Source organism: Argentina anserina, chromosome 6 (genome assembly GCF_933775445.1).
Source record: "Argentina anserina chromosome 6, drPotAnse1.1, whole genome shotgun sequence".
NCBI lineage: Eukaryota > Viridiplantae > Streptophyta > Magnoliopsida > Rosales > Rosaceae > Argentina > Argentina anserina.
Window position 1 is genome coordinate 36,071,871 of NC_065877.1, and position 25,844 is coordinate 36,097,714.

Consider the following 25,844-nt stretch of genomic DNA (forward strand, 5'->3'; position numbering starts at 1 on the left):
GCTTCTGCCAGTCATCTTTAACAGTCTCCAAAAATCTACAGTGACATGAACACACAAAATAAACCGGCAGTCACTAAAAGAGAGAATCTATATCTAATGTGCTTTTCCATTCCTCCAACTACACCAAATTTAAATAAAACCCAGGCTATAAACTCAGGCAAAGATACCTGAACTCTCCAAAACAGAACCTGCACATAAGCTCAGACTACCCAGAATCTATCAAAGCAGTGCAGCTCTTTCAAACTTTCAGTCCATGCATGATTATCTTATTCCCTAATAACACTTATTATCATAAACTGCAGGGACATAAACACCAACACCCAGCTGCTGATTAATGCCATAACCTCATGACAAAGTTCAACACCAAGCAGAGATTTTCAGTAAAGCTAAAGAACTTTGCACAAAATCATAGGAACTCTTCAGAGCTTTCAAATACCTATGCCATCAAGAATCTCTTCTTTATTGATAAAACTAAGGATATCCTAAAACCAATTAGTATGAAATAGCAAGAAATCAAAATAAGAAAAAACAAGGCAGTATTACTATGCATTCATTCCACTGCAAGTTCCAACCAAAACAGCAAAACTGTCCAAGAAAATATGATGAACTCTCGAGTCTTTCACTAAACTAGAATACCCATAACATAAAATATTCATATCTATTTGTACAAAAACATAAAACTCCTCTATTTCTCTGTGCTGCTACTCATAACAGAGAAGAGAACACTCAGAGTTCAACATACAAAGATAAACTAGATAGATAAAAAAACACAACAAAACCTCCTAATCTCAGCTCTAACTTTCTTGTTTTTTGTTTCCTTGGGTGGCCTAAACTTCAAGCTTTAAGCTTTCTCCACATGTAGTTTGAAAACCGTCTCCAAATCCGGTGGGATGAAATACTCCCTCACCCCACTAAAGTTGCACACCGACGCCGGTCGACGCTTTCTCGGCGCCGGCGGGCACGAGAACTTCTCCGGTATTCTGGCTTCTTTTGCTGTCGGAGTTGTGGAACCCGCCTCTTCTTCTTCACTCCCCTCCAGGCTCTTTTGGGCTCTCCTCAGCTTCGTCTTTACCGGCTTCAGTGAAGCTCTGACAGAGATTCCGGCAATGACCCACTTCTTCCCCTCCGATTCCAGCCCTCCGTCCACCACTTGTGACTTCTTGGAAAACCCCATTTCTCTAAAACAAAAGGCAGACCCGGAACAAATAAGAAGCACTCTTTTCTTGACCAAAAGGCGGTGTTTTGAGCTCGGAATCAGAACAAAATCTGAGAGGAAGACAAGGAATCAGAATGAAACAAAAGGAAGCAGAACAAACAAGAAGCTTAATGAGAATCAGAAGGAATTAGGAATAAGAAGAAAGGGTCTTTGGGTTATTCTTGAGGCGGCTAGCTAGAGCTTGGAGAGAAAGAGAGGGAAAGCAGGTGAGAAAGAAGGCAAAGGGCTTTGAAAAATTAATGGTTTGTGGGGGAAAGGAAATTTCTTTAGGAATGGACTGATGGAGAAAATGAAATGAGAAAGAGCTTTGCTTTGAGGAATGAGATGTATTATTTATATTTGGGTTTCTGGGTTAAAGTTGGGACTTAGTGTGACCAGAGAGCTGCCCGGGATATTTCGGGCAGCTGAAACCAAGTGAGAATTGGAAGTTTGGCGCCAAAAGCAGGATGGTTTTTTGCTAACGGCTCTTTTTCCCGCCATTGATTCAGAGCATATTATTAAATTCCGAGGACTGATGCTGTGCTCAGGGCACAATCACCGATTCACCGTCGTTACTAAACGACGTCGTGTGGATGTAATTGAGTCTAGGCAGACATAAAATTGTAGTATTTTAGCTCCGAAAACCACAAAAAAAAAAAAAAACATAAGAAAAGTTTAGAAAATGAGAAGCTTGAATTTTCGTTAAAGTCCGTTTAATAGTGCACCTTGAAATTTCCTTAGTTGCTCATATTGATGTGTTGCGAACTTGCGATGTGTATTTGTAGTCAAATTATGTTAGAGATTACTTTACATAGCCGCTCATATTTAGATCTAGCAATCAATCCCCAAACATCAAATATGAAAACATACCTAACTATATTATTGTTATTCATGACATCTAAGTATCACGTTCATGATTATCAATAGATAATAATGTAGGATCCAAAACTCCACCCTGCATTGACATCCCAAGACGGCAAAACATAACACCTCTTAAAACAAAAGTGTTTTTTCTGATGAACAAAAGTTGGAACATGAAGAAATAATTCCTTCCTTTTAGTTGGGAAGCAGTTGCTTATTAATTTCTCAAAAATATTGAATGCAATACTTGGTGAAATTAGACCAGAAATTGAATGGGGGCTAAAATTGGGCTGCTGAGGCCACCCAATGGGAAACAATCTCAGAATAAAGAAACTGACACAAGTCACATACCCAGTCTTCACTTCAAACAACGAGTCTTTGGATCCTCTGAAACAGTCAAATCATGTGCGTCTCACGTGTAGTACACCGTTCGTTAATCGCGGACCACAGGATCAGTGGGACCCTTATGTTTATTTTAACAAGTACAGCGAACCTTGTAACGTCATCCACCGTCCGTTCAGCGCCGTAGGCAGAATGGTAGCCGCACAATAATCCCGGGTCGGGTTCGGGTCTTTGGCTCAAGGTTGTGGCCCGGTCTACGTGAAACCAAAATGAAGGGAATATTTGTAGCTTATGTTATGCATAAAATCTAGACACTATGTCACTACATCCCCAACTATGTGTACTATGTAATAATTGAGTCACACTATTTTGTATCCGCGGTAATGTACGGTTGTTCTTAGATAATACGGTTACTGTCTAACATAACATTGGTAAATTGTTCTCATCAGACGAATGATAAGAGAAACCAAACTTGAATTTTAAGTCATATGTATCGGCCCTAGACCTATTGCATTGAAGCAAGAAATGGAACATAAGAGACATTAGGATCATAGTTTTCAAAGGGCTATCTCTACTTCTCTAGTGTGCTATGATGGGTAGTGTTTCTCATTTGGAGTTGTAATGAGTTAAACGGTACTTGGGTTCTACATCATGCATACTTGGTTTCTTGAGTCGCGGGCATTGCTCTTAGCCAAAAAACTAGGACTCTATTTTGATTAGGCAGGCATTTTGAACTTTGAAGCAAAGAAATGAAGCATGGAGCACACATTTTCTGACCATCAAATCTCAAAAATAAAGAACACTCACTTTTATTTTTCTTATATATGCAATTATTTTAAGGAGAAGACAGCCAAGAACCCGTCAGCTTTGCTTATCCAAAATAGGGGGCGGCTCAATGATGCTCTAGTTTGGTGGGTTTTGATGGAGATTGATCTGCTTGTAGTTTTATGAGGATCAAGCATGGCAAGTAATAGCCTTACTAAAGCGAAAGGAAGTATGTCTACATCTGTACACCCAAATAATGTTTACCATATTTTGTTTTGGCACACAATTATTCTTGGACTCGTGGGACGGTGTTCCATGTCATCGATACAAATCATCTAGCTGGATTTTGTACCAACTTGGCCATACCAAGACTATATTTCCACATAAGCACATCATGTATGTACCTTTACTTCTATGGCCCCTAATTTAAAAAATGCATAAAAATAAAACATAATTGCACGGTCCTAATGCTTTACTCCATCTTTAACGAACCAATCATCTACTTCATTCGCCTTAAAAATAATTCAAATTATCAGTCAGGCGGTGGATTATTTATCGGGATCGTCACATATATGTGATTCACTTGTATTTAAAGTGATGAGTTCTCAATGAAAGAATTAAGATTCATTACGAGTATCCGGCATTAAAAATAAATAAATGTCTTAGGTAAACTTGATAGTATCAGAGAGTATAGACTTTTTTTTTAAGCTTCTGTCTTGGGAAAAAAGTTCTAATATACAATCTTCAACATATAACTAACAACAAAATTAATATTTCCATTGGAGATTGAGATTTCAAAAGATGGTTTTCCACTTTTCCGGGACCCTACTACAAGCTTGCTAATATGGACCGTCCGTATAATTTGTTATTAGTTTTCATTATTAATTATTTAATTATCATTATCATGATCCCTATCTTAGAAGAATATACTCCTTGTACTCGTTATAAAAGTAGGCAATTTTCACTCACCTCTGCTTTTGATACACATTTTCTCATAATAATTCATTAGTTTAGAAGATCTGAAAGTTACCTCAGCTCCGCACCTAAATTTGAATGATTTCACAAACAATCCGGGTTGTGATTTGATGTTTTTTCCCTACGAAGATGCATCTTCTTCCACAAAATAAGTGCAAGAGCTTGGCCTCCCAACTTGATTGGATTTCATCTCTCGGAGACAATAGTTGAAATCCGAATTCTGATTGGCAACGAGTAAGTAATACAAGTGGCAGATCCAGGATTGCATAATTGGGAATGCTTGAACTTACCTATAAAAAGATAGTAGAGAATCTCAAGGGCACGAAATTATTTTACTAATTGAAATCAAAATCAATTTTTCTAGTCAGTGAATGTAATGATGCTTACTCTTCTAATGCATATATACAAATAACATAAACCAACTAATTACAAATTAAATAGCATATTGTAATCTAGAATTATTTACGAGAGCATTTTATTATCGGTTCAAAAGGTTAAAAAACGACTAATGAAAACTCAATTAAATATCGCGGGTGATCAATAAAAGTTCAGAAAGATAAGAAATGAATATAATTCAAATTTGAACTTGTAGGTTGGACATTTCATTGAAACTATGAAGCAATTTTTTTTCGAACGTTTTGGTTTGGACTAAAAAATGTCATTTTAGTCTAATAGACGCCTATAACAATTGAAAAAAAAAACTCATATATATCAGACAAAACGGTGTCTATATTCAAAATCTAACACAAATACATGTATTCAATATAATTGTAAGCAACGTACTAGCTAGTAATTAACCTAGCTAGCATTCTAGAAGAATAGATAATTGGGTGAGGACATGCTATTAATCGAGGAAGAAGAGTAAAGTTTGGAAGGGAAACAAATTAGTAAAATTGATTATTTGGGGATGCTTGGCTAAGAAGAATCCTAAAAATAAAAGATAAAAAACCTAATTTTTTTTCTTGTCTTCAGCTTGGGGATGCTTGAGTGACTTCTAAAATAGGCTAGCTCAGCCCTGAGTAGTACCAAAACTTGCAAAATCTATTCTGAAAAATATAAAAACAAAAAAAATTGTGTAAAAACTAAGCTAGATCAGCTGTAATCCCACATTCCATAAAACAACATTGCTAATATAAAATGGCAATTCCAAAAGAGAAGCTGTTGAAAAGTCTGGCTGCTTCTACCTGTATGTGAATGAAAAATCACAAATCATAACATAACCAAAGAATAAAAACTGATTTATTTGAATCTGAGCTTCTATAAAAGCTTCAGCAGTGTAGTCTACAAGGCCATGTGAGAAAGATTCAATCAGTTTCAGTAGGGGCCATTTCATTAGTGGGCAGCCAACTCATGCATTAGCAAATAGCTATTGGCAATTTTTGTCACCTCCCTGGCTGCTTTTTAGTTTTTCCCCAACATTACTATCAAAGAGCTTTATTACTACACTTAACTAATGATCAACAATAGGCTCATTCTGTTCTAACCTATAAGCCTCTCCCCTTTATAAAGATTCTCATCAAGCTCAGACCATAAGAGCAAAGGCAAAGTTTCTTGATGCGAGTTAGAATCCGGTAGCATGGCAACTGAAGCTGATGTTCCAGAAGCCATATCTATCGCGGTACGTCACCTTGAATCGATATACTACAGCAAGTCAAATAGCTAGCTTTTCATTTCATAATTCTGTATATAGCTTATGATAGTTAGGATCAACTGATGTTGTAGTGTGTGTGTAGTTTTCGTCTTATGATCTTTATAGTATAGGATCATTGATCTGCTGAGTCTGCTCTAGCTCATATTCTTTTCCTCTATAAATAAGATAACTAGAACACTGAACTAAAAACACTGATCAGCAATTCCATTTCAGCAAGAAACCTCTCTTTGATTTTTGAATTCAGTATAAAACACATCAATATGATGGATATGTTTATACTTGAAGCTTGTTTATTCTTATTAGTTCAAGAGTCAGTAAAAGATACCAAAAGGAAAAGGTTGATAACTTTGCAGCTATATTCCACATCAGATCATACTTTTGATCCTTGGCATATAAGATACTTACGTGTAGATAGATACTAAATCTTTTCACTAATTGATTTTTTCTTGCTGGCAAAAGTTTCTGAGGGAGCAAAGACTAGATTTTTCATCCTTCCCAGTGGCATGTTGCTTAGAAGTTAGAAGCAGTACCTGTTGACACGGCAAAAATATTTTCTTCAACGTTAGACGATGAAATGAACTGATATGCACAAGAGAAATTCATGAGTATATGATCTAAAATATCATAAGAGATAGCTGAGGTTATTAGCTAATTCCATGATCAAAACATTATTGTTCCATCCCCCACAGTTAAATTCTTCATTTGACTAAGCATTCAGCAACCTCCTGCAGCGGGTTCTCCCTAACATAAACACAGACTAGTATATAAGTGTTCTAATCTTTATTTTGATGTAGTCATGCATTTCTATGTAATCTACTCTATGCATGTTTTGTTTTCACTTTAATCCCCAGTTATGCAGAATATAACAAACCCATCTTAATGCAGAAGGAAGAAGGGGTTGACAGAAGCTTGGCAATCGAACAGTTAGACAGAACTGTTGCCCAGTGTTCTCCAGCTGAATTGAATAAATCCAAAGGTGACTTGGATCATCATCCTGACGTTCAGCTTGAGAAACCTTTTGCAAATGGTGAAAATGTACAGGTAGAATATAGTATGGAAGTTGAAAGCAAGAGTAACAGCTTTGGAGTTTCAGAGGGTGAACATTTTTTGGACCCACCCTCGAAGATTTCCCATGGAGAACAATCCAATCAAGCAGGAATGGAGACACCAAAGAGTGAAGTGCAGCTTCAGAAAGGCACACAAGTTGGTGGGCCTGTAGAAGAAACAGGCAGTGAAGATAATGAGGTCATTGAAGAAAGAAAGGAGAAGTTCACAGAAGAGGAAAATCATGACATTTCAATCGGTGCAGGAATCATTTCAGAGATCAAGAAAACTGCAGATGCAAACCTTGAAGTTGAAGAAGTGGAAGCATCAATAAATGAGACAGGTGTAGATCAAGTAATCTCAAATCAACAGGACTCTATGAACGAAGATGTACAATGTCTTGAAAAGGAAGCAGAGATTTCATCAATAGATATAAAAGGAGCAGATATGGCAGATGGAAATGATGATTCATACCAGAAAGAAGCTTCTGATCTTCAAGAGGCAACCACAGTTCAAGAGTACGAAGCTTCAATTTCTACTCATGATGTGGCAAACAGCAGCTTGAAGAAGGACATTGAATTGGACACGAATGTAACATCAAATGATGAAGAAGATTCACAGAAGACCCTGCAGAACTATGAACAGAAAGAGGAGCTTAAAAAGTTGCCGGAGGTGATGCTGGAAGATGTTAGGACAGAATCAAATGAAGCCGCAGAAGTAATTACCTGCACAGAAGAGGAAAAAGCAATTCAGAATGCACCAGAATACGCAGAGAATGAAGAGGCAAACCCTGTGCATTGTCCAAAAGAAAATGACACTGTAAATGAAGAGGTAATATTGGCACAAAACCATTTCTTTCTGGTTTAGTGCATGATTGCATGGTTTTGTCAATTACCTTATGAACACATGATCCAGTAACTAAACCTTTAAAGCGAAACAAACATTCAAGTATATATATTTCAAGGATCTATTAGTAAAGGTAAAGTAGATCCGGAGAATGGTTACTATAGAAACAAAGTTCCTTATATCAATAATTTTCTATGACATTTATGCAAGCGACTCCAGTTTATAATGAGATCATCTGTAATGTGGCAGGTGTGTGAGGCTACGAGCTCAGAACAAGAAATTGCAGAACATGCATTACTAGAAATCCATGCAGCTGAGAACCACCCTCAAGAGTTCAGCGAAGAAAAATCCCGAGATTATCAGGTCTGTTACCACATAAGATAATGCTTAATCAAAGACATGTTATTTGGTGTTTTGCCAAGCTAAACCTTATGTTTTCTTTCCCATCCTAGCCATCTGTTGAGGCAGCTCACTTGAGTAGAGATACAGTTGAAGAGAACTTGGAGGAACAAACAATTCAAGAAAAGTCTCCTTCATCGGTAGAAGAAGAAACAACTCAACAAATTTCAAGGGAAGAAGTTCACTCATCACCTTTAGAAGAGGTTAGCAGGCTTATGTTTCAGAATTAGTTCTTTCATTTGTTACATTCTACTGTTAAAATTATAGTAGAATTGTTCATTTAGGAATTCATACTTATTATAGGAAAAGGAAGCAGATGCCGAATGTGAAGATCCCATTGAAGTAGCAGATACTACGAGAGAAATAGAAGTTGAAACCACAGAGCAGAGGTCAGAGACAAATAAAGACATCTATGTTCCAATTCCAAAGGAAGAAGCCTATACTGATGAAAGCACCCGAACATTTGTTGAAAATAATCCCTTTCCCTCTGAGGTATCCGAAGTAAAGACCAAAGAAATCATTCAGGATGATCAGCCCATAGTAAGCGATTATGGCCTTGTATCTGGAGAAGTGAGTCAAGTATCAGCATTGGAAGAAGCTGAAGCCGAGAACAAGGAACATGCCAACAATACTCCTGAAGAAAAAGGTCTACAAACCATCTTTACAGATGAGACGGTTGTAGAAACTGAAGATTATGCAGAAGCAGGGGCAAATTTTTACTCAGATACGACAGAAAAGGAGATTCAAGCAGCAGAAGATGAAGGGGACACAAAGTTAAAAGAAATCGACGAAGACAAGGAACCTGTAGCTGATGCTAATATTGCTCCAGATGAGGGTCTAGCAACCATCATACCAGATCAACCAGCTTTGCATGCTGAAGATATTGAGTTACAATCAGAAGAAAATGTTAACTCGAAAGATAAATTGAAGGAACAAATTCCGACAGCTGCAGATGAAGGTGAAAATGGCTCGATAGAAGCCCAAACAGAAAGCTGCAAGCAGGTCACAGATACCGATATTGCTGCTGAAGAGAAGGATCCAGAAACTACTTTAACAAATGAAAAGACCCTGGATGTTAAAGATTTGGATGTACAAGCAGAGAAAGCTTTCAGCTCAGAAGAGAACTTAGAGAAGCAGCTTCCAGTAGTAGCAGATGAAGGTAAAAGATGCTTGAAAGAAGCTGAAGAGGAGAAGGAGCAGGAGGCTCTAACTACCATCATAAAAGGTGAACCGCCATTGGACATTGAACTTACTGATGATGCTCCTGAAGAGAAGGATCCAGAAACTACTTTAACAAATGAAAAGACCCTGGATGTTCAAGATTTGGATATACAAGCAGAAGAAAGTTTCAGTCCTAATGAGAAGTTTAAGGAGCTGATATCAGAAGGTGCAGATGAATGTCACACAGGCTTGAAGGAAGCTGAGGAAGAGAACGAGCAGGTCAAAATTACTGATGATGCTCCTGAAGAGAAGGTTGCCATCTTGACTGATGAAAGAGCCTTGGGCAATGATGAAATTGAGTTACAAGTAGAGGAAAATGCCAGCTCAATAGATAACTTGGATGAGCAGATTCAGGTAACAGCAGAAGAAGGTGGTGCCGGCTTCAAGGAACCTGACGAAGATACCATTGATAGTTCTCCTGAAAAGAAGGCTTTGGTAACCATCTTAACAGATGAAACAACCAAAGTTGCTGAAGATACAGATGTAAAAGCAGGGGGCTATATCAACTCAAATGAAATTGAGGGTGAAAGTTGCTCAACGGAACCCCAAGAAGTAAACAAGGAGAAAGTCACATATACTGACATTACTCCTGAAGAGAAAATTGTAAACTCAAAAGAGAAATTGGAGGAGCAGGTTCCAGTAGTAGCAGATGAAGGTGACACAGGTGTAAATGAAACCGAAGAAGGAAACAAGGAGCAGACAAAAAGTGAAGATACAACTCCTGAAGAGAAGGGTCTACCAATCATCTCAACAGATAACACATCATTAGCCAGCGAAGAAATTGAGTCACAATCAGAGGGATTTGTCAGCTCAACAGATAGCTTGGAGAAGCAAAATCCTACAGCAGCAGATGAAGCTGAATATGGCTTGACTGAAGTGGAAAAACAAACAACGGAGCAGTCCACCATCACTTATATTACTAATCCTGAAGTAAAGAGTGTACCAATGATCTTGACAGATCAAACAGCCTTGGACAGTGAAACAATTGAGTTGCATGAAGAGGAAAATGTCAAGTCAATGGATTACTCGGAGAAGCAAATTCCCCTAGCAGCAAATGTAGGGGAAGATATCTTTACTGAAGCCGAAGCAGAAAGCAATGAGCAGGTCGCCATTACTGATATTACTCCTGAAGAGAAGGGCGTAGCAACCATCTTAACCGATGAAAGATCCTTGGAAACTGAGCATACCGATTTACAATCAGTGGAATGTGCCAACTCAATTGAGAATTTGGAGGAGGAGATTTTAGCAGCACCAGAATTGGGTGAGACATGCTTGAAACAGGAAGATGAAGTGGTGAATGAGGAGCAGGTCGAAAGCAGTGATAGCTCTCATGAAGCGAAGGTTCTGGCAACCATCTTAACTGAAGAAACGAGTCGAGACATTGAATGTGCTGATGTACAAGCAGGAGAAAATTTCAACTCGGAAGATATCTTGGAGAAGCAGATTCCAACAGCTGTACATGAAGGTGAAACAGACTTGAAGGATGTGGAAGAAGATAACAAGGAGCAGGTAGAAACTACTGAGATACCTCCTGAAGAGAACGCTAGGGGAACCATCTTAAGCGATGAAACTGCCGAGGGAGTTGAACTTACTAATGCACAAGTAGAGGAAATTAACTTGAAAGAGGTCCTGGAGGAGCAGATTCCAACAGCTTCAAATGCAGGTGAAATAGACTTGAAGGAAGCTGAAGCAGACATCAATGAGCAGGTAGAGACTACTGATATTATTCCTGAGCAAAAAAGTGTAAATACCATCTTAAGCGATGAAAGGGACCTAAAGCTTGAAGACGTTCATGTACAAGAACAAGAAAATTTCAGCTTGAATGAGAATCCGACAGTAGATGAAGGTGTAACAGATTTGAAGAAAGGTGAAGCTGAAACCAAGGAGCAGGTAAATAGTACTTATACTGCTCCTGAAGAGAAGGACGTAACAACCATCTTAAGAGATGAGATGGCCGCGGAGATTCAAGATGATGATGTACAAGCAGAGGAAAAATTTGAAGCAAGTGAAGGTGAAGAGAAGGTGGGAATTCTCGATGACATCCCTGTTGTTGACCATAACACAGAACTGGTGGAAGAGGCAACCGTGGAGCAAAGCTATCAAGTGCCAAGTCATGAGGAAGCAGAACCGAAAATCGCAGTGGAAGATGAGAAATCAGAAGAGCATCCTGAAAGGAATCATGTGATAGTTGAAGAGGTATGAAAATATTGATCTATAAATATATGCATGTGACATGAAGACAAAACAATTATATGCAAGAACCAAATTTAATTTTCTCTATATTTCTGCCTATTTTTCTTTATGAATCCTCTACTGTTACAGGTCCTTGATGAACCAACAATCACAAGTCGAGATTACAGCGAAGAACAAATAATAGAACCCAATGTCGCGAGTTATATACCAGAAATAATTGAAGAAGACACAATTAAGAGCTCTACAGAGACACTAGAATTGAAGGAAGAGGGCAGCTGTATAGAGAACACAAAAGAGGAAAATGCTAGTGACCTCACACGGGAGTATACTCTAGAAGATGCAAGTGAGCAGATTGAAGACAAAGACTATAATGCAGTCAAGTCAGGAAACGAGGTACGCCCATAAGGCTCAACTGGAAATTTAAGAAACTTTTATCTGCCCCTGTATGTCAATTTATGATTTTTGTGCAGAATCTTGAAGATTTAAAGGCAGCTGAGGTAGATGAGAGCACCACATGTGAGACAAAGAATGTTGAGCCAGCGGAAGAAATCTTTATCACATCATATGATGTTCAGCAGGGGGAAGGCAGCAGCCCAGCTCCAACAGAAAAGCTAAATGAGGAGGGAAGCAGTATAGGTTACGTAGTTGAAGACAAAGCCAATGACATTTCAACTGAGTATGTTGCAGAGGACATAGACGACAAGCTTAAAGAATGCATAGAGGAGTCCAAAGGGCAAATTATAGAAGGCAATATTGCAACTTCGAAACCAGAATCGATTGAAGAAGAAACAGTTAAGAATTCTCAAGACATTGAAAAAGTGACGGAAGAGCTAAAGGAAGAGGGGAGCAGTACAGAGAGCATTAAAGAGGAAAATGCTAGTGAACTCTCACCAGAGTATAAAGAGGATGCATTTGATTCGGCAGAGAAGGTCAGTTTATAAGGCTTACTTTGAAATTTAGATATAATTTCATCTTCATTTGTATGTCTGTTTTAACTGTGAAATATCTTTCATGCAGAAACTTAAGGATTCACAGATTTCGGGAGATGATGAGAGCTCTATATGTGAGACAGTTAATGTCGAAGGATTTGAAGAAACTCCTAGTACATTACCAGTGGTGCAGTTACTGTTACAAAAACAAGTGCAGGAGAATATAGATGAGGGCACAATTTCCGTTCAAGAGACTAAAGATGATGATAATGGTGTAGTTACAGTTACCGAAACAATCACTGAGGTATCATCAAATGATGAAGACGGTTCACCCCAGGTCTTGCAGAAATCTGAACAAGAAGAGGAGGTTACAGCTGAACAGGGAGAAGGCAGCAGCCGAGCTTCATCAGAAGCTTTGAACAAGGAGAATATAAATGAGGTCACAATGTCTGTGGAAGTAGTTAAAGATGATGGCAATTATGGTGCAGTTAATATTACAGAAACGAGTGCAAAAGTACCATCAAATGATAAAGAAGCACCAGAGGTCTTGCAGAACTATGAACCAGTGGAGGTGATTAAGAAATTGCCAGATTTGGAACACGAAGAAACTACACAAGAATCGTCAAGTGAAAACGCAAAAGAGGAAATACAAGAATCCTTGGACAAGGAAAAGGTTACAAAAGAAAGTGAAACTTCATCAGGAGAGGTAAGATTACAACGATAATCATATATATATACAATTTCCCTCCCTATATATATACAACAATTATTCTTGTTGATACAAGTTACAAGTGATCTCCTTAATATGGATTTGCTAATGAGGAAGCTGTTGAATTTAAGGAAATTCAGTAATGACCAAGCCAAACACCATATGCAATTTTAAAAGGAGCCAACACTAAACATATGTATATATATAGTAACTATATATAATTATGGTTTAGTTTTGTTGCAAAACTAAATTTATCAAGCTGCAGAAGAATTACAAAAGCATAGATTTGGAGACTACAAATACCAATATTACTTTGATCGCTTTTATAGGTGTTGGGGACTACAATTACAGAAGCATTACGGGAAATTCATCCTGTTGAGGACACCACAGAGACAGCAACAGAATATCAGGTCTACTTTGAACAAGAACATAAAGCTTGCTACAAGACGTCATCTTTTTTGGTATATATGACTATTATCCAAGGAAATAATTATTAATTATATAATGATAATGTAGGCATGCACCGAGGGAGCTGAATTGAGTGCAGAAGGAGAAAAGGAGAACTCAGAGGATCAAACTACTCAAGAAGTCTCCCCTTCACTGATAGTAGAAACAACTGAGGAAAGCTCAAAGGAAGAAGAGGTCTGCTTTCATAACATATCAATCTTAATTTTCTATATTTCAGACCTTATCCAATTATTTAGCATTTGTCACTCACAAACTTATATCCAAACAGAAATCCGAAGGACATTTTGAATGTCAAGATTCAATTGAGGAAGCAAAATCTGAAACCTTGGAGGACACAACAGAACCAAAACCAATTTCAGATGAAGAAAGCAACAAAACGCTTGTTGAAGATAATTCCAATTCATTAGAGGCATCGGAGAAGGAGGTTGAAAAAGAGATTAAGAGAGAATATAGCTCCACAGTAAGAAGTTTGGACTCAGAAGTTGTCAGTGATAATCAAACGAGCTTCACTGAAGCCACAGCCGAAGACAATGAACAGGTGGAAACTACTCAAATTGCTCCTGAACAAAAGGACAATGAAGGAACTGATGCCTACAAGACTGAACTAGTCGGAGAAACTATTGTAGAACCAAGCTTTCAAGTGCAAACTCTTGAAGAAGCAGCAACACTAAAATTGGATGTTGAAGATGAAACTGACAAATCAGTTGATCTTCCTGAGAAGAATAACAAAATTTGTGAAGAGGTACGATAAATAGGACAGAATGATCAAGCATGTGATGCACAACTTACAATTCTATGCAAATCCTATCGATAACTCCATATGCAAGGCCTTAATTTTTAAATAATGTCCCTTTCTAAAATGTGTTAAAGCAGGTACTTGCAGAACCAAAGATCACAGACAGAGATTTCAATGTAGAACAAGCCACAGAAGGAAATGTCTCAAATCTTAGAACTGAGACAATAGAAGAATATGATGCAATTAAGGACTATAAAAGCGAGGAGAAAGAGAAAGAAAAGCTGAATGAGGAGGGAAGCTGTATAGAGACCATAAATGAAGGCAATGCCAATGACATTTCAACTGAGAGTGCTCCAGAGGATAAAGACGAAAAGCTTACAGAATGCATAGAGGAGGCATTTGAAGAACAAATCACAGATAGGAATTTGAAGACCTTTTCACCAGAATCAATTGAAGATGACACAGTTCAGAACTCTCAGGACAATGAAACAGAGATAATAGAGATAAAGGAAGACGGGAGATGCTCAGAGAGCATAAAAGGAGAAAATGTTAGTGTACTCAAAGAAGAGTACAAGGAGGACGGGTCAAAGTCCGAAGAGGAGGTCAGTTTATAAGGCTCACTTTAAAATCTAGGTATAATTTCATCTTCATTTGTATTTCTTTTTCAATACTAACATTATCTTTCATGCAGATTCTTGAAGATTCAAAGAGTGTGGGGGTTGATGAGAGCACAACATGTGTGACAGTTAATGTCGAAACATCTGAAGAAACTCCTAGTACATTACCAGTGGTGCAGTCACTGTTACAGAATCAAGTGCAGGAGAATATAGATGAGGACACATTTTCTGTCCAACAGACTAAGGATGGTGATGATGGCACAATTACTATTACCGAAACAAGTGCAGAGGTGCCATCAAATGATGAAAATGATTCACCACAATTGTTGCAGAAATATGAACCAGAAGAGGAGCTTACAAATTTGCGAGATGTGTTGCCGGAAGAAACAAAGATAGAATCTTCAAGTGAAATTGCAGAAGTGATTACCTACACAAAAGAGGAAACAAAAGAAGAAAATGACACTTCAACGGGAGAGGTATGATTAAATTCAACTTTGTTTATGATTTTATATATGCAACAACTTTTATAGAAAAACTAGAACAACCCAATTTGGGCTTCCAATATTACTACAAATACCAATATCATACCAATATTACTTTGATCTCTTCTATAGGTGTTGGAGACTACAATTACAGAAGCATTACGCGAAATTCCTCCTGTTGAGGACACCGCAGAGACAGCAATAGAATATCAGGTCTACTTTGAACAAGAAAATAAAGCTTACTAGATAACGCGATCTCTTTTCTTATATATGACCATTATCCAAGCAAATAATAATTTTTTTAATTATAATGTAGGCATGTATCGAGGGAGCTGAATCAGGTGCAGAAGGAGAAAAGGAGAACTCAGAGGATCAAACTACTCAAGGAGTCTCCCCTTCACTGATACTAGAAACAAGTGAGGAAAGCACAAAGGAAGAAGAGGTCAGCTTTCATAGAATATCAAACTTAATTTTCTATATTTCAGACCTTATCCAATTATTTTGCATTTGTAACTTACAAATTTTATATCAAAACAGAAATCCGAAGGACATTTTGAATGTCAAGATTTAATTGAGGAAGCAAAATCTGAAATCTTGGAGGACACAGCAGAGCCAAAACCAATTTCAGAGGAAGAAAGCAACAAAACAGTTGTTGAAGATAATTCCAATTCATTCGAGGCATCGGAGAAGGAGGTTGAAAAAGAGAATAAGGGAGAGTATAGCTTCCAAGTAAGAAGTTTGGACTCAGAAGTTGTCAGTGATAATCAAACGAGCTTCACTGAAGCCACAGCCGAAAACAATGAGCAGGTGGAAACAACTCAGATTGCTCCTGAACAAATGGACAATGAAGGAATTGATGTCTACAAGACTGAACTAGTCAGAGAAACTATAGGAGAACCAAGCTTTCAAGTGCTAACTCTTGAAGAAGCAGCAACATCGAAATTGGATGTTGAAGCTGAAACTGACAAATCAGTTGATCTTCCTGAGAAGAATAACAAAGTTTGTGAAGAGGTACAATAAGTAGGACACAATGATCAAGCATGTGATGCACAACTTACAATTTTTTGCAAATCCTATCGATAGCTCTATATGCAAGGCCATAATTTTTAAAGAATGTCCCTTTCTAAAATGTGTTAAAGCAGGTACTTGAAGAACCAAGGATCACTGACAGAGATTTCAATGTAGAACAAACCACAGAAGAAAATGTCTCAAATCTTACAACTGAGGCAATAGAGGAATATGATGCAATTAAGGACTATCAAGGTGAGGAGAACGAGACAGAAAAGATGAATGAGGAGGGAAGCTGTATAGAGACCATAAATGAAGGCAATGCCAATGACATTTCAACTGACAGTGCTCCAGAAGATAAGGACGAAAAGCTTATAGAATCCATAGAGGAAGCATTTGAAGAACAAATCACAGATAGGAATGTGAAGACCTTTTCACCAGAATCAATTGAAGACGACATAGTTCAGAACTCTCAGGACAATGAAAAAGAGATAATAGAGGTAAAGGAAGACGGGAGCTGTACAGAGAGCATAAAAGAAGAAAATGTTAGTGAACTCAAAGAAGAGTACAAGGAGGACGGGTCAAAGTCCGAAGAGGTCAGTTTATGAGGCTCACTTTGACATCTAGGTACAATTTCATCTTCGTTTGTATTTCTTTTTCAATACTAACATTATCTTTCATGCAGATTCTTGAAGATTCAAAGAGTGTGGGGGTTGATGAGAGCACAACATGTGCGACAGTTAATGTCGAAACATCTGAAGAAATTCCTGGTACATTACCAGTGGTGCAGTCACTGTTACAGAATCAAGTGCAGGATAAAATAGATGAGGACACATTTTCTGTCCAACAGACTAAGGATGGTGATGATGGCGCAGTTACTGTTACCGAAACAAGTGCAGAGGTGCCATCAAATGATGAAAATGATTCACCACAGTTGTTGCAGAAATATGAACCAGAAGAGGAGCTTACAAATTTGCGAGATGTGTTGCCGGAAGAAACAAAGATAGAATCTTCAAGTGAAATTGTAGAAGTGACTACCTGCACAAAAGAGGAAACACAAGAAGAAAATGCCACTTCAACGGGAGAGGTATGATTAAATTCAATTTTGTTTATGATTTTATATCTTTTAGCTTTGTATATGTAACAACTTTTATAGAAAACCTAGAACAACCCTGTTTGGGCTTCCAATATTAATACAAATACCAATATCAAAACCAATATTACTTTGATCTCTTCTATAGGTGTTGGAGACTACATTTACAGAAGCATTACAGGAAATTCATCCTATTGAGGACACCGCAGAGACAGCAAGAGAATATCAGGTCTACTTTGAACAAGAACATTAAGCTTACTAGAAAACGTGATCTTTTTATTATATATGACCATTATCCAAGCAATTATTTTTTTTTTTAAATTATAATGTAGGCATGTATTGAAGGAGCTGAACTGAGTGCAGAAGGAGAAAAGGAGAACTCAGAGGATCAAACTACTCAAGAAGTCTCCCCTTCACTGATACTAGAAACAAGTGAGGACAACTCAAAGGAAGAAGAGGTCAGATTTCATAGAATATCAAACATAATTTTCTATATTTCAGACCTTATCCAATTATTTTGCATTTGTAACTTACAAATTTATATCAAAACAGAAATCTGAAGGACATTTTGAATGTCAAGATTCAATTGAGGAAGCAAAATCTGAAACCTTGGAGGACACAACAGAACCAAAACCAATTTCAGAGGAAGAAAGCAACAAAACACTTGTTGAAGATAATTCAAATTCATTAAAGGCATCGGAGAAGGAGGTTGAAAAAGTGATTAAGGTAGAGTATAGCTCTACAGTAAGAAGTTTGGACTCAGAAGTTATCAATGATAATCAAACGAGCTTCACTGAAGCCACAGCCGAAGACAATGAGCAGGTGGAAACTACTCAGATTTCTCCTGAACAAAAGGACAATGAAACGAGCTTCAGTGATAATCAAACGAGCTTCACTGAAGCCACAGCCAAAGACAATGAGCAGGTGGAAACTACTCAGATTTCTCCTGAACAAAAGGACAATGAAGGAACTGATGTCTACAAAACTGAACTAGTCAGAGAAACTATAGAAGAACCAAGCTTTCAAGTGCAAACTCTTGAAGAAGCAAGAACACCGAAATTGGATGTTGAAGATGAAACTGACAAATCAGATGATCCTCTTGAGAAGAATAACAAAAGTTGTGAAGAGGTATGAAAAGTGGGACTTAATGATCAAACATGTGATGCACAACATATAACTTTATGCAAATCCTATTGATAGCTCTGTATGCTAGGCCTTAATATCTATAGATGGTCCCTTTCTGAAATGTGTTAAAGCAGGTACTTGAAGAACCAAAGATCACGGACAAAGACTTCAATGTAGAACAAACCACAGAAGGAATTGTTGCAAATCTTACAACTGAAGCTATAAAGGAACAGGAGATGGTTAAGGACTATCAAGGCGAGAAGGAGGAGGAGGCAGAAAAGCTAAATGAGGGAAGCTGTATTGAGACTATAAATGAAGGCAATGCCAATGACATTTCAACTGACAGTGCTCCAGAAGTTAAAGATGAAACGTTTAAAGAATGCATAGAGGAGGCAGTTGAAGAACAAGTCACAGAAAGCAAAATGAAAACTTTTACACCAAAATCAAGTAAAGATGACACTGTTCGGAATTCTCAGGAGAGTGAAAAAGAGACAATAGAGGTAAAGGAAGAAAATGTTAGTGAACTCTCAGAAGTGTACAAGGAGGATGCGTCAAAGTCCGAAGAGGAGGTCAGTTTATAAGGCTCACTTTGAAATCTAGGTACAATTTCATCTTCGTTTGTATTTCTATTTCAATGCTAATATTATCTTTCATGCAGATTCTTGAAGATTCAAAGACTGTGGGGGTTGATGACAGCATTACATGTGAGACAGTTAATGTCGAAACATCTGAAGAAACTCCTAATACATTACCAGTGGTGCAGTTACTGTTACATAATCAAGTGCAGGAAAATAAAGATGAGGACACATTTTCTGTTCAAGAGACTAAAGATGGTGATGATGGTGCAGTTACTATAACCGAAACAAGTGCAGAAGTGCCATCAAATGATGAAAATGATTCACCACAGTTGTTGCAGAAATATGAATCAGAAGAGGAGCTTACAAATTTGCGAGACGTGTTGCCTGAAGAAACAAAGATAGAATCATCAAGTGAAAATGCAGAAGTGGTTACCTGCACAAAAATGGAAACACAAGAAGAAAGTGACACTTCACCGAGAGAGGTATGATTAAATTCAGCTTTGTCTATGATTTTATATCTTGTAGCTTTGTATATATGTAACAACTTTTATAGAAAACCTAGAACAACCCATTTTGGGCTTCCATATCTAAAATTAAGAACAAAATAGTAGTGCCCCCACCAGCCACCCTTCTCTGCCGGAGGCTCCGCCGCCGAGGTCATAGAAACAAAATTATAACCCTTTATGTTTTTACTGGATGATTAAATACTTTTACTAGGTTAAGTTTTCTTTAATTTGGGACTTAGGCGAATTTACCGACTTACGATTGGACTACTTTTTCAAATTGGGTAGCTGAATTAGTATTTATTCAAAATTAGAATGGGTCTAAATTTGGATTATGATCATCTTTAATTCCATGTAGGCAAGTATGGAGGTAGCTGCGTTGAGTAATGAAGTAGAAAAAGAACAACAGACGACTGGAGAAGAAACAACTGAGGAAAGCTCAAAAGAAGAAGACGTAAGCTTGAATAGAATGTCGAAATTGCTTTTCTCTTGATTAGTCCATGCTATTTTGCATTTGTTATATACGAACTTATATATGAACAGAAAGAGGAAGGACATGAAGAATGCAAAGAGACCAGTGAGGTAGCAGTGGAAGAAATGAGCAACAAAACACTAGTTGAAGATGGTCCCAATTCGTCAGATGCATCAGAGGAAGTAATTGAAAAGGAGATGCAAGGAGAGTATAGCTCCACTTCAAGAAGTATAGACTCTGAAGTTGTGAGCGACAAAAGGGGCTTGATGGAAGCCCCAGAGCAGGTAGAAGCTACTCACAGTGCCCCGGAAGAGAAGGACATTGGTGGTACTGACGATGTCTACAACACTGAACTCGTCGGCCAAACGATAGAACCAAGCTCTCAAGTGCAAACTGTTGAAGAAGTGAAACCAAAATTGGAAGTTGAAGATGAGAATGACAAAGCAGATGATCATCCTGAGAAGAGTGACAACACTTGTGAAAAGGTATGCAATTTGTGACGCACATGCATAACACGTTAATTTCATATAATCTATAGTTTGTTGTGCTTGCAAGGTCTTAATTATTTCTCGTGTCGCAACAGGTACTTGATGAGCCAGAGATCACCGAGAGAAATTTCCATGAAGAACAAATCACGGAGGTTCACGAGTTGGAGGACAAGGTTTCTGTTGCTGAAAGGAAAAATGAAGAGACTAAGGAAGTAGAAGTGTCCAACATGGCTCTAGAAAAGCTAGATTCTGATGCACCTGAAGAAACCATAGAATGTTCTGAAGTGGTTATTGAATCTGATTCCAAATGCATTGATGTAGTCGCAGAAGGTGAGGCCATTGCTGCTCAGACTCGCGATGAGGAGATATCAAAAGAGCCTTCTACATTGCTGTGTGAGGAAAGGGAGCTCCGAGCTTCTGAACATGAGCACACTAAGGAAGTGGAAGTGCCAACTGAAGAAGACTCGGGAGATTTACTGGTTGCAAAGTCAGCAGAAGAAATATGCTTGCCAAAGGAAGAGCCCAGAGAGCTCAATGTTTCTGAATTGGCTCTTGAAAAGCTCGATGCTGGCCAAACCGAAGAAGAAACAAAAGAAACTACTGAAACAGTCTCTAAAGCTGATTCCCAAAGCATTGCTTTAGTTACTGAAGATGAAACCATCACTGATCAAACACAGTGTGAGGGTGAAAAGGAGCTAGAGGCCTCTGAAGTAGTTCAGGAAGCACTAAATGCTGATGCGCCTGAAGAAGAAACCAAAGACGGTTCTGCAATGGTTCCTGAATGTAACTCTGAAATCACTGATGAGCCTGTGAAAGAGGAACTTCAAATACCTTCTACTACATTGCATCCTGAAGAAAAAGAGCTCGTCGCTTCTAAACATGAGCATGAAACTACCAATGTAGAGAAAAGCACAGAAGATGAGATCCCAAAAGAAGTGGACGTGCCTGATGAAAACAAACAGGACTTCTTTGCTGCAACGCCAACAAAGACATGCTTGCAAACAGAGGAGCCCAGAGATACTGAATCGGCTCTGTACAAGCCAGATGTTGGTGAAACCGAAGAAGAAATCGAGGGAACTTATGGAAAGGTCACTAGATTTGATTCTCAAAGCGTTGTTATGGCTTCTCGAGATGAAATTATTGTTGATCAAATACTATGTGAGGGGATAACACATGCACCGGTTTCCAAAGAAAGGGAGTTGGGAGCTTCTGAGTTGGCTCTGGAAAAGATGGCAGCTGTGGACACTGAAGAAATCAGGGAAGGTCAGGAAATAGTTCCTAACTTTGATTCTGGAATCATCGAAGTAGTTTTGAATGATGAGATTATCAGTGATCAAACATTCGATGAAGAGATGTTGAAGGAGCAAATTCAATCACCATCTTCTACATTGCTACCCGAGGAAAAGGAGCACGAAGCTTTTGAACCTAAGCCTGAAACTATAGCTCAAGAAAAGAGTACAGAACAAGAGTGCAAAAAGGAGGTAGAGGTGTCAGTTGGTGAAAGTTCACAAGCTCTTTTGGCTCAAAGGCCAGTAGAAGCGGAATGCTCGCAAAAGGAAGAGCCGAGTGAGCTTAATGTTTCTGAATTGTCTCTGGGAAAGATAGATGCAGCTGATACTGAAGAAGCCAATACAACGTTTGAAATGGTCTCTACACCTGGCTGTCCAAGCATTGTGGCTGGTTTAGAAGAAATCACTGTGGATGAAACACTCAGTAAGGGAGTTACAGACATACCACCTGAAATACCATCTTACACTTCTTTTCATGAGGAAAAGGAGCCCAAGGCTTCTGAATTATATCACGAAAAGCTAGATGCAGATATACCTGAAGAAGAAATTGAATGTTCTGAAGTGATTCCCCAATCGGTTTCTCAAAGCAGTTGTGAAGTCTTGAAAGTTGAAACAGTAGCTGATCAACTTGAAATACCATCTTCTGCATTGCTTCCTGATGAAAAGGAACTCAAGGATCCTGAACACAAGCATGGAACTGTGGTAAACGAAAAGAACCTAGGAGATGAAAACCTGAAGGAAGTGAAAGCGCCAACAGATGAAGCCTCAGAATATGTATTTGTTGCAAGGTCAGTGGATGAGACATGTTTGCAAAAGGAAGAGCCAAGTAAACTTGAGGTCCCTGAATCGGCTTTAGAAAAACTAGGAGCAAATGGAGCTGAAGAAGTCAAAACTGAGACAGTCTCCAAATTTGATTCTCAAAGCATCAATGCAGTTCCCAAAGATGACTTCATTGCTAATCAGACACTTTCTGATGTGATAACAGACATGCCACTTGACATACCGTCTTATACTTCACTTCCCAAGGAAAATGAAGAGGCCAAAAAGGATGCGACTGAGTTGACCCTGGAAAAGCTAGAAGCAGATGAACCTGCAGAGGTCAAGAAAGGTTATGAAGTGACTCCTAAGTCTGATTTGCAAAGCTTTGATGTAGTTGCCAGAGAAGAGATTATTACCGATCAGGTACTTCAAGAAGGTATAGCCAAAGATGAACTTCAAGAAGGTACATTGCTTCCGGAGGAAAAGGAGCTCAAAGAAACTGAACATGAGCATGGAACTGCACCACAAGACAATCTGGAAGATGAGTGTGCAAAAGAAACAGAAGTGACTGCTGACCGAGACTTGAGAGATGTAAGTGTGCCAAGCTCAGAAGAAAAGACAAACCTGCATAAGGAAGAGGCCGGAGAGCTCAAAGATTCTGAATTGTCTCCAGAAAGTGAAGGTGAAAAAGAAATAACAGCTACTTTTGAAAGCACTGATGCAGTTCCTAAAGAAGAAACCACTGCTGAACAGACACTTCATCAGCAAGAAGAGCAACTTCAAATAGCATCTCCTACTTTGCTCCCCAAGGAAAGGGACGAGGAAACAGTGCATAGGGAAGAACTCGAGGACTGCAAAGTTCTTGAATTGTCTTTGAAAGGTGAAACTGAAGAGGAAACCAAGGAAGCCTCTGAAACATCGCCTCAAGTTTCTTTAGAAAGAATTGATGAACTTGCCACAGATGAGATTGTTGATCAAATTCCACCTTCATTGATCTCTGAGGAGAAGAGCTGCGAAAATATAACCACAATCAATAATGCAGGAGAAGAGGGCATGAATGTTGTCAGATCGCCAAATGATGAGAGCAGAAAAGACACAATTTCAGCAGAAGAGATAAGCATTCCAAATGAAGAGCCCAGAGAACTCAATGTGTCTGATTTGGAGTTTCCCTCAAGTCAATACAGAAAGAGGGAAAGCTCAAATGAAGGGAAGAATCTTGAGGTGGCTACCTTTGATTCAGGAGCAGACAATTCTTGTGAGACGACAGTTGAAGCAAATCAAATTGTGAAAAATGAAGTTCAGAATGAAGAGGTAAGATAATAACACTATACTATATTTTTACATGTTACATTCCATCTTTCTATTTCTGATCTCTTCCCCTCCTTTATACTATTTTCTGCAATCCTATTTCTATATGTTAAGAACGTAGTAACTTAGTGGTGAACGTGACATTGTGACAGATCAAGGACGAAAAGGAAGTTGGAAAAGATTCACAACTCATTTCTGTTGGCGAAGAATACATGAGAGAGAGCCAACAAGAAAATGAATCAAGAGAAGAAGAATATCCAAAAGAGACAATTGATACATTTACAGCACCAAATGAATATCATCATGAGGTTAGAGAATAAGGAAAAAACAATTTTCTGTTCTTTCCTTGATTTCTCATTTTCTTTGAAGTTGAATCTATTACCTATAATGCAGGTGGCTGAGGTAGATAGAACTGGAAGATTGAGTGAGGATATTGAAAAACAGGTCATACTAGATGATAAAAGTTCAAAGAACCACAATCCAGATGAGGCAGAGCGAAGGATTCAGGAGACAGTTATTCATGCGGGCCTTGAAAATCAGGGGGATGAAATAAACAGTGGAACTAACCCAGTAGAAGTCACATATCCTGGGCAAAAGGTCAGATTACTCAGCATTGAATTATAGAATAGTTGAGCACAATTATGAATTTATGAATCTAGAAGCCCTTAACAATTCATCTTATAAGCAGGGCTCAAGCGTGGAGATTTCTCAAGGTGTCATGGGCGTTGGAGAAGCCAATGGAACCACTCAAGACACCAAACAGCTAGAGAAAGAATCTCATGCAACCAATATTCCAAGTAGCAAAGATGATGCTCAAAATTTTCCCCAGGACCTTAAATCGGAGGACACCAAACCTAGCAATGACACCTTGGTTGTTAGAGACATCAAAGACGAAAAATTTTGTGGATCAGCTACAGAAACAGTCGACTCAACATCTGCTCAGTGTTCATTATCTGAGAGACTCATGGAAGAATCAGAAAAAGAAAGAGTGGTTACACACTTGCCTGAAGGAAAAGAACCCACAGTTGGCAAAGAGCTGCAAGCTCATGAAGAAGAAGAGGATGAGCACGAAAATGTTGAAGAAGCAAAAACAGACGAAGAGAAAGAAGATTTTGAGCACAAACGGGCGTCTCAAGGCTATGATGAACCAGTCATTGTAGAAGCCTCTAGAGACAGTGAAGTGAAGGTTTCATCAAAGAAATCCCATAACATCCTTTCAGGGATGGGAAAATCTGTCAAGCATTCTATTTCAAAAGTGAAGAAAGCCATTATCGGCAAGTCTTCCAACTCAAAGACACAATCAGAGAAATGAAACAGTAAGAGGCCAGATGATTCCATTTCCAGCCGATAAAGAAATGGATGCATAAATTCTTTATGTGGTGTCTTGCTCCGAGTTCGGTTGGTTTTCAGCACTATCGAGAGATTTTGGTTTTGGTGTGTACTTGTGCAGCTTGAGTAAGTTCATATTCATTGTGTAAATGTGCAGCTTTGAAAGTTGATATTCATTATTTTTAGAGATATGCAGCTTGAAAAGCTTATGTTCATTATTTGTAGAGATGTGCGGCTTGAATAAGTTTGTGTTCAACTATTCATTATTGGTGTAATCTGTAACAAGAGAAGATTTGTACGATTGTAAATTATATATTTGTATGCATTGAGGCCTATCATTGTGATGAAAATTCCGAATCCTTTTCCTTACAGAGAAAACTTGCTACATTATCTGCTAGTAGGATGCTATATTGCTGGGAAAAATAATGGTATTAAATCCAATAGTAGAATGCTACATTA

The 25,844-nt window shown here is 38.3% G+C and overlaps 2 protein-coding genes across 14 annotated transcripts; one reads left to right on the plus strand and one right to left on the minus strand.

Annotated features, from left to right (window-relative positions):
* Positions 1–606: 606 nt before the first annotated feature.
* Positions 607–1,492, minus strand: LOC126799850 (cyclin-dependent protein kinase inhibitor SMR6). The gene has a single exon (XM_050527113.1). The coding sequence runs from the start codon at positions 1,172–1,174 to the stop codon at positions 842–844; it is 333 nt and encodes a 110-aa protein (XP_050383070.1). The 5' UTR covers positions 1,175–1,492; the 3' UTR covers positions 607–841.
* Positions 1,493–5,532: 4,040 nt separating this feature from the next.
* On the plus strand, positions 5,533–25,742 carry LOC126800294 (uncharacterized). 13 transcript variants are annotated; one of them, XM_050527626.1, is made up of 30 exons: positions 5,533–5,756; positions 6,675–7,664; positions 7,929–8,042; positions 8,132–8,281; positions 8,382–11,495; positions 11,622–11,885; positions 11,963–12,421; positions 12,510–13,127; positions 13,460–13,540; positions 13,647–13,772; positions 13,867–14,340; positions 14,472–14,936; positions 15,026–15,427; positions 15,566–15,646; positions 15,750–15,875; positions 15,971–16,444; positions 16,576–17,037; positions 17,127–17,528; positions 17,683–17,763; positions 17,867–17,992; positions 18,087–18,356; positions 18,459–18,662; positions 18,791–19,228; positions 19,318–19,719; positions 20,099–20,194; positions 20,284–20,697; positions 20,796–24,059; positions 24,209–24,364; positions 24,450–24,653; positions 24,745–25,742. In XM_050527626.1, the coding sequence occupies exons 1-30, from the start codon at positions 5,715–5,717 to the stop codon at positions 25,366–25,368; spliced, it is 15,123 nt and encodes a 5,040-aa protein (XP_050383583.1). In that variant the 5' UTR covers positions 5,533–5,714; the 3' UTR covers positions 25,369–25,742. The 13 variants fall into 13 exon arrangements, with proteins under 13 accessions (XP_050383583.1, XP_050383581.1, XP_050383582.1 ...); XM_050527624.1 differs by having other exon boundaries at positions 18,087–18,662; XM_050527625.1 differs by having other exon boundaries at positions 18,087–18,662; positions 18,794–19,228.
* Positions 25,743–25,844: the final 102 nt, after the last annotated feature.

Excerpts from the sequence above, each read along its gene's own strand:
- LOC126799850 (XM_050527113.1), bottom strand. The coding sequence starts at position 1,174 with ATGGGGTTTTCCAAGAAGTCACAAGTGGTGGACGGAGGGCTGGAATCG.
- LOC126800294 (XM_050527624.1), top strand. The coding sequence starts at position 5,715 with ATGGCAACTGAAGCTGATGTTCCAGAAGCCATATCTATCGCG. Across the intron at positions 17,038-17,126 it reads ACGGGTCAAAGTCCGAAGAG|ATTCTTGAAGATTCAAAGAG; the intron begins GTCAGTTTATGA and ends TCTTTCATGCAG. Across the intron at positions 17,993-18,086 it reads ACAACTCAAAGGAAGAAGAG|AAATCTGAAGGACATTTTGA; the intron begins GTCAGATTTCAT and ends ATATCAAAACAG.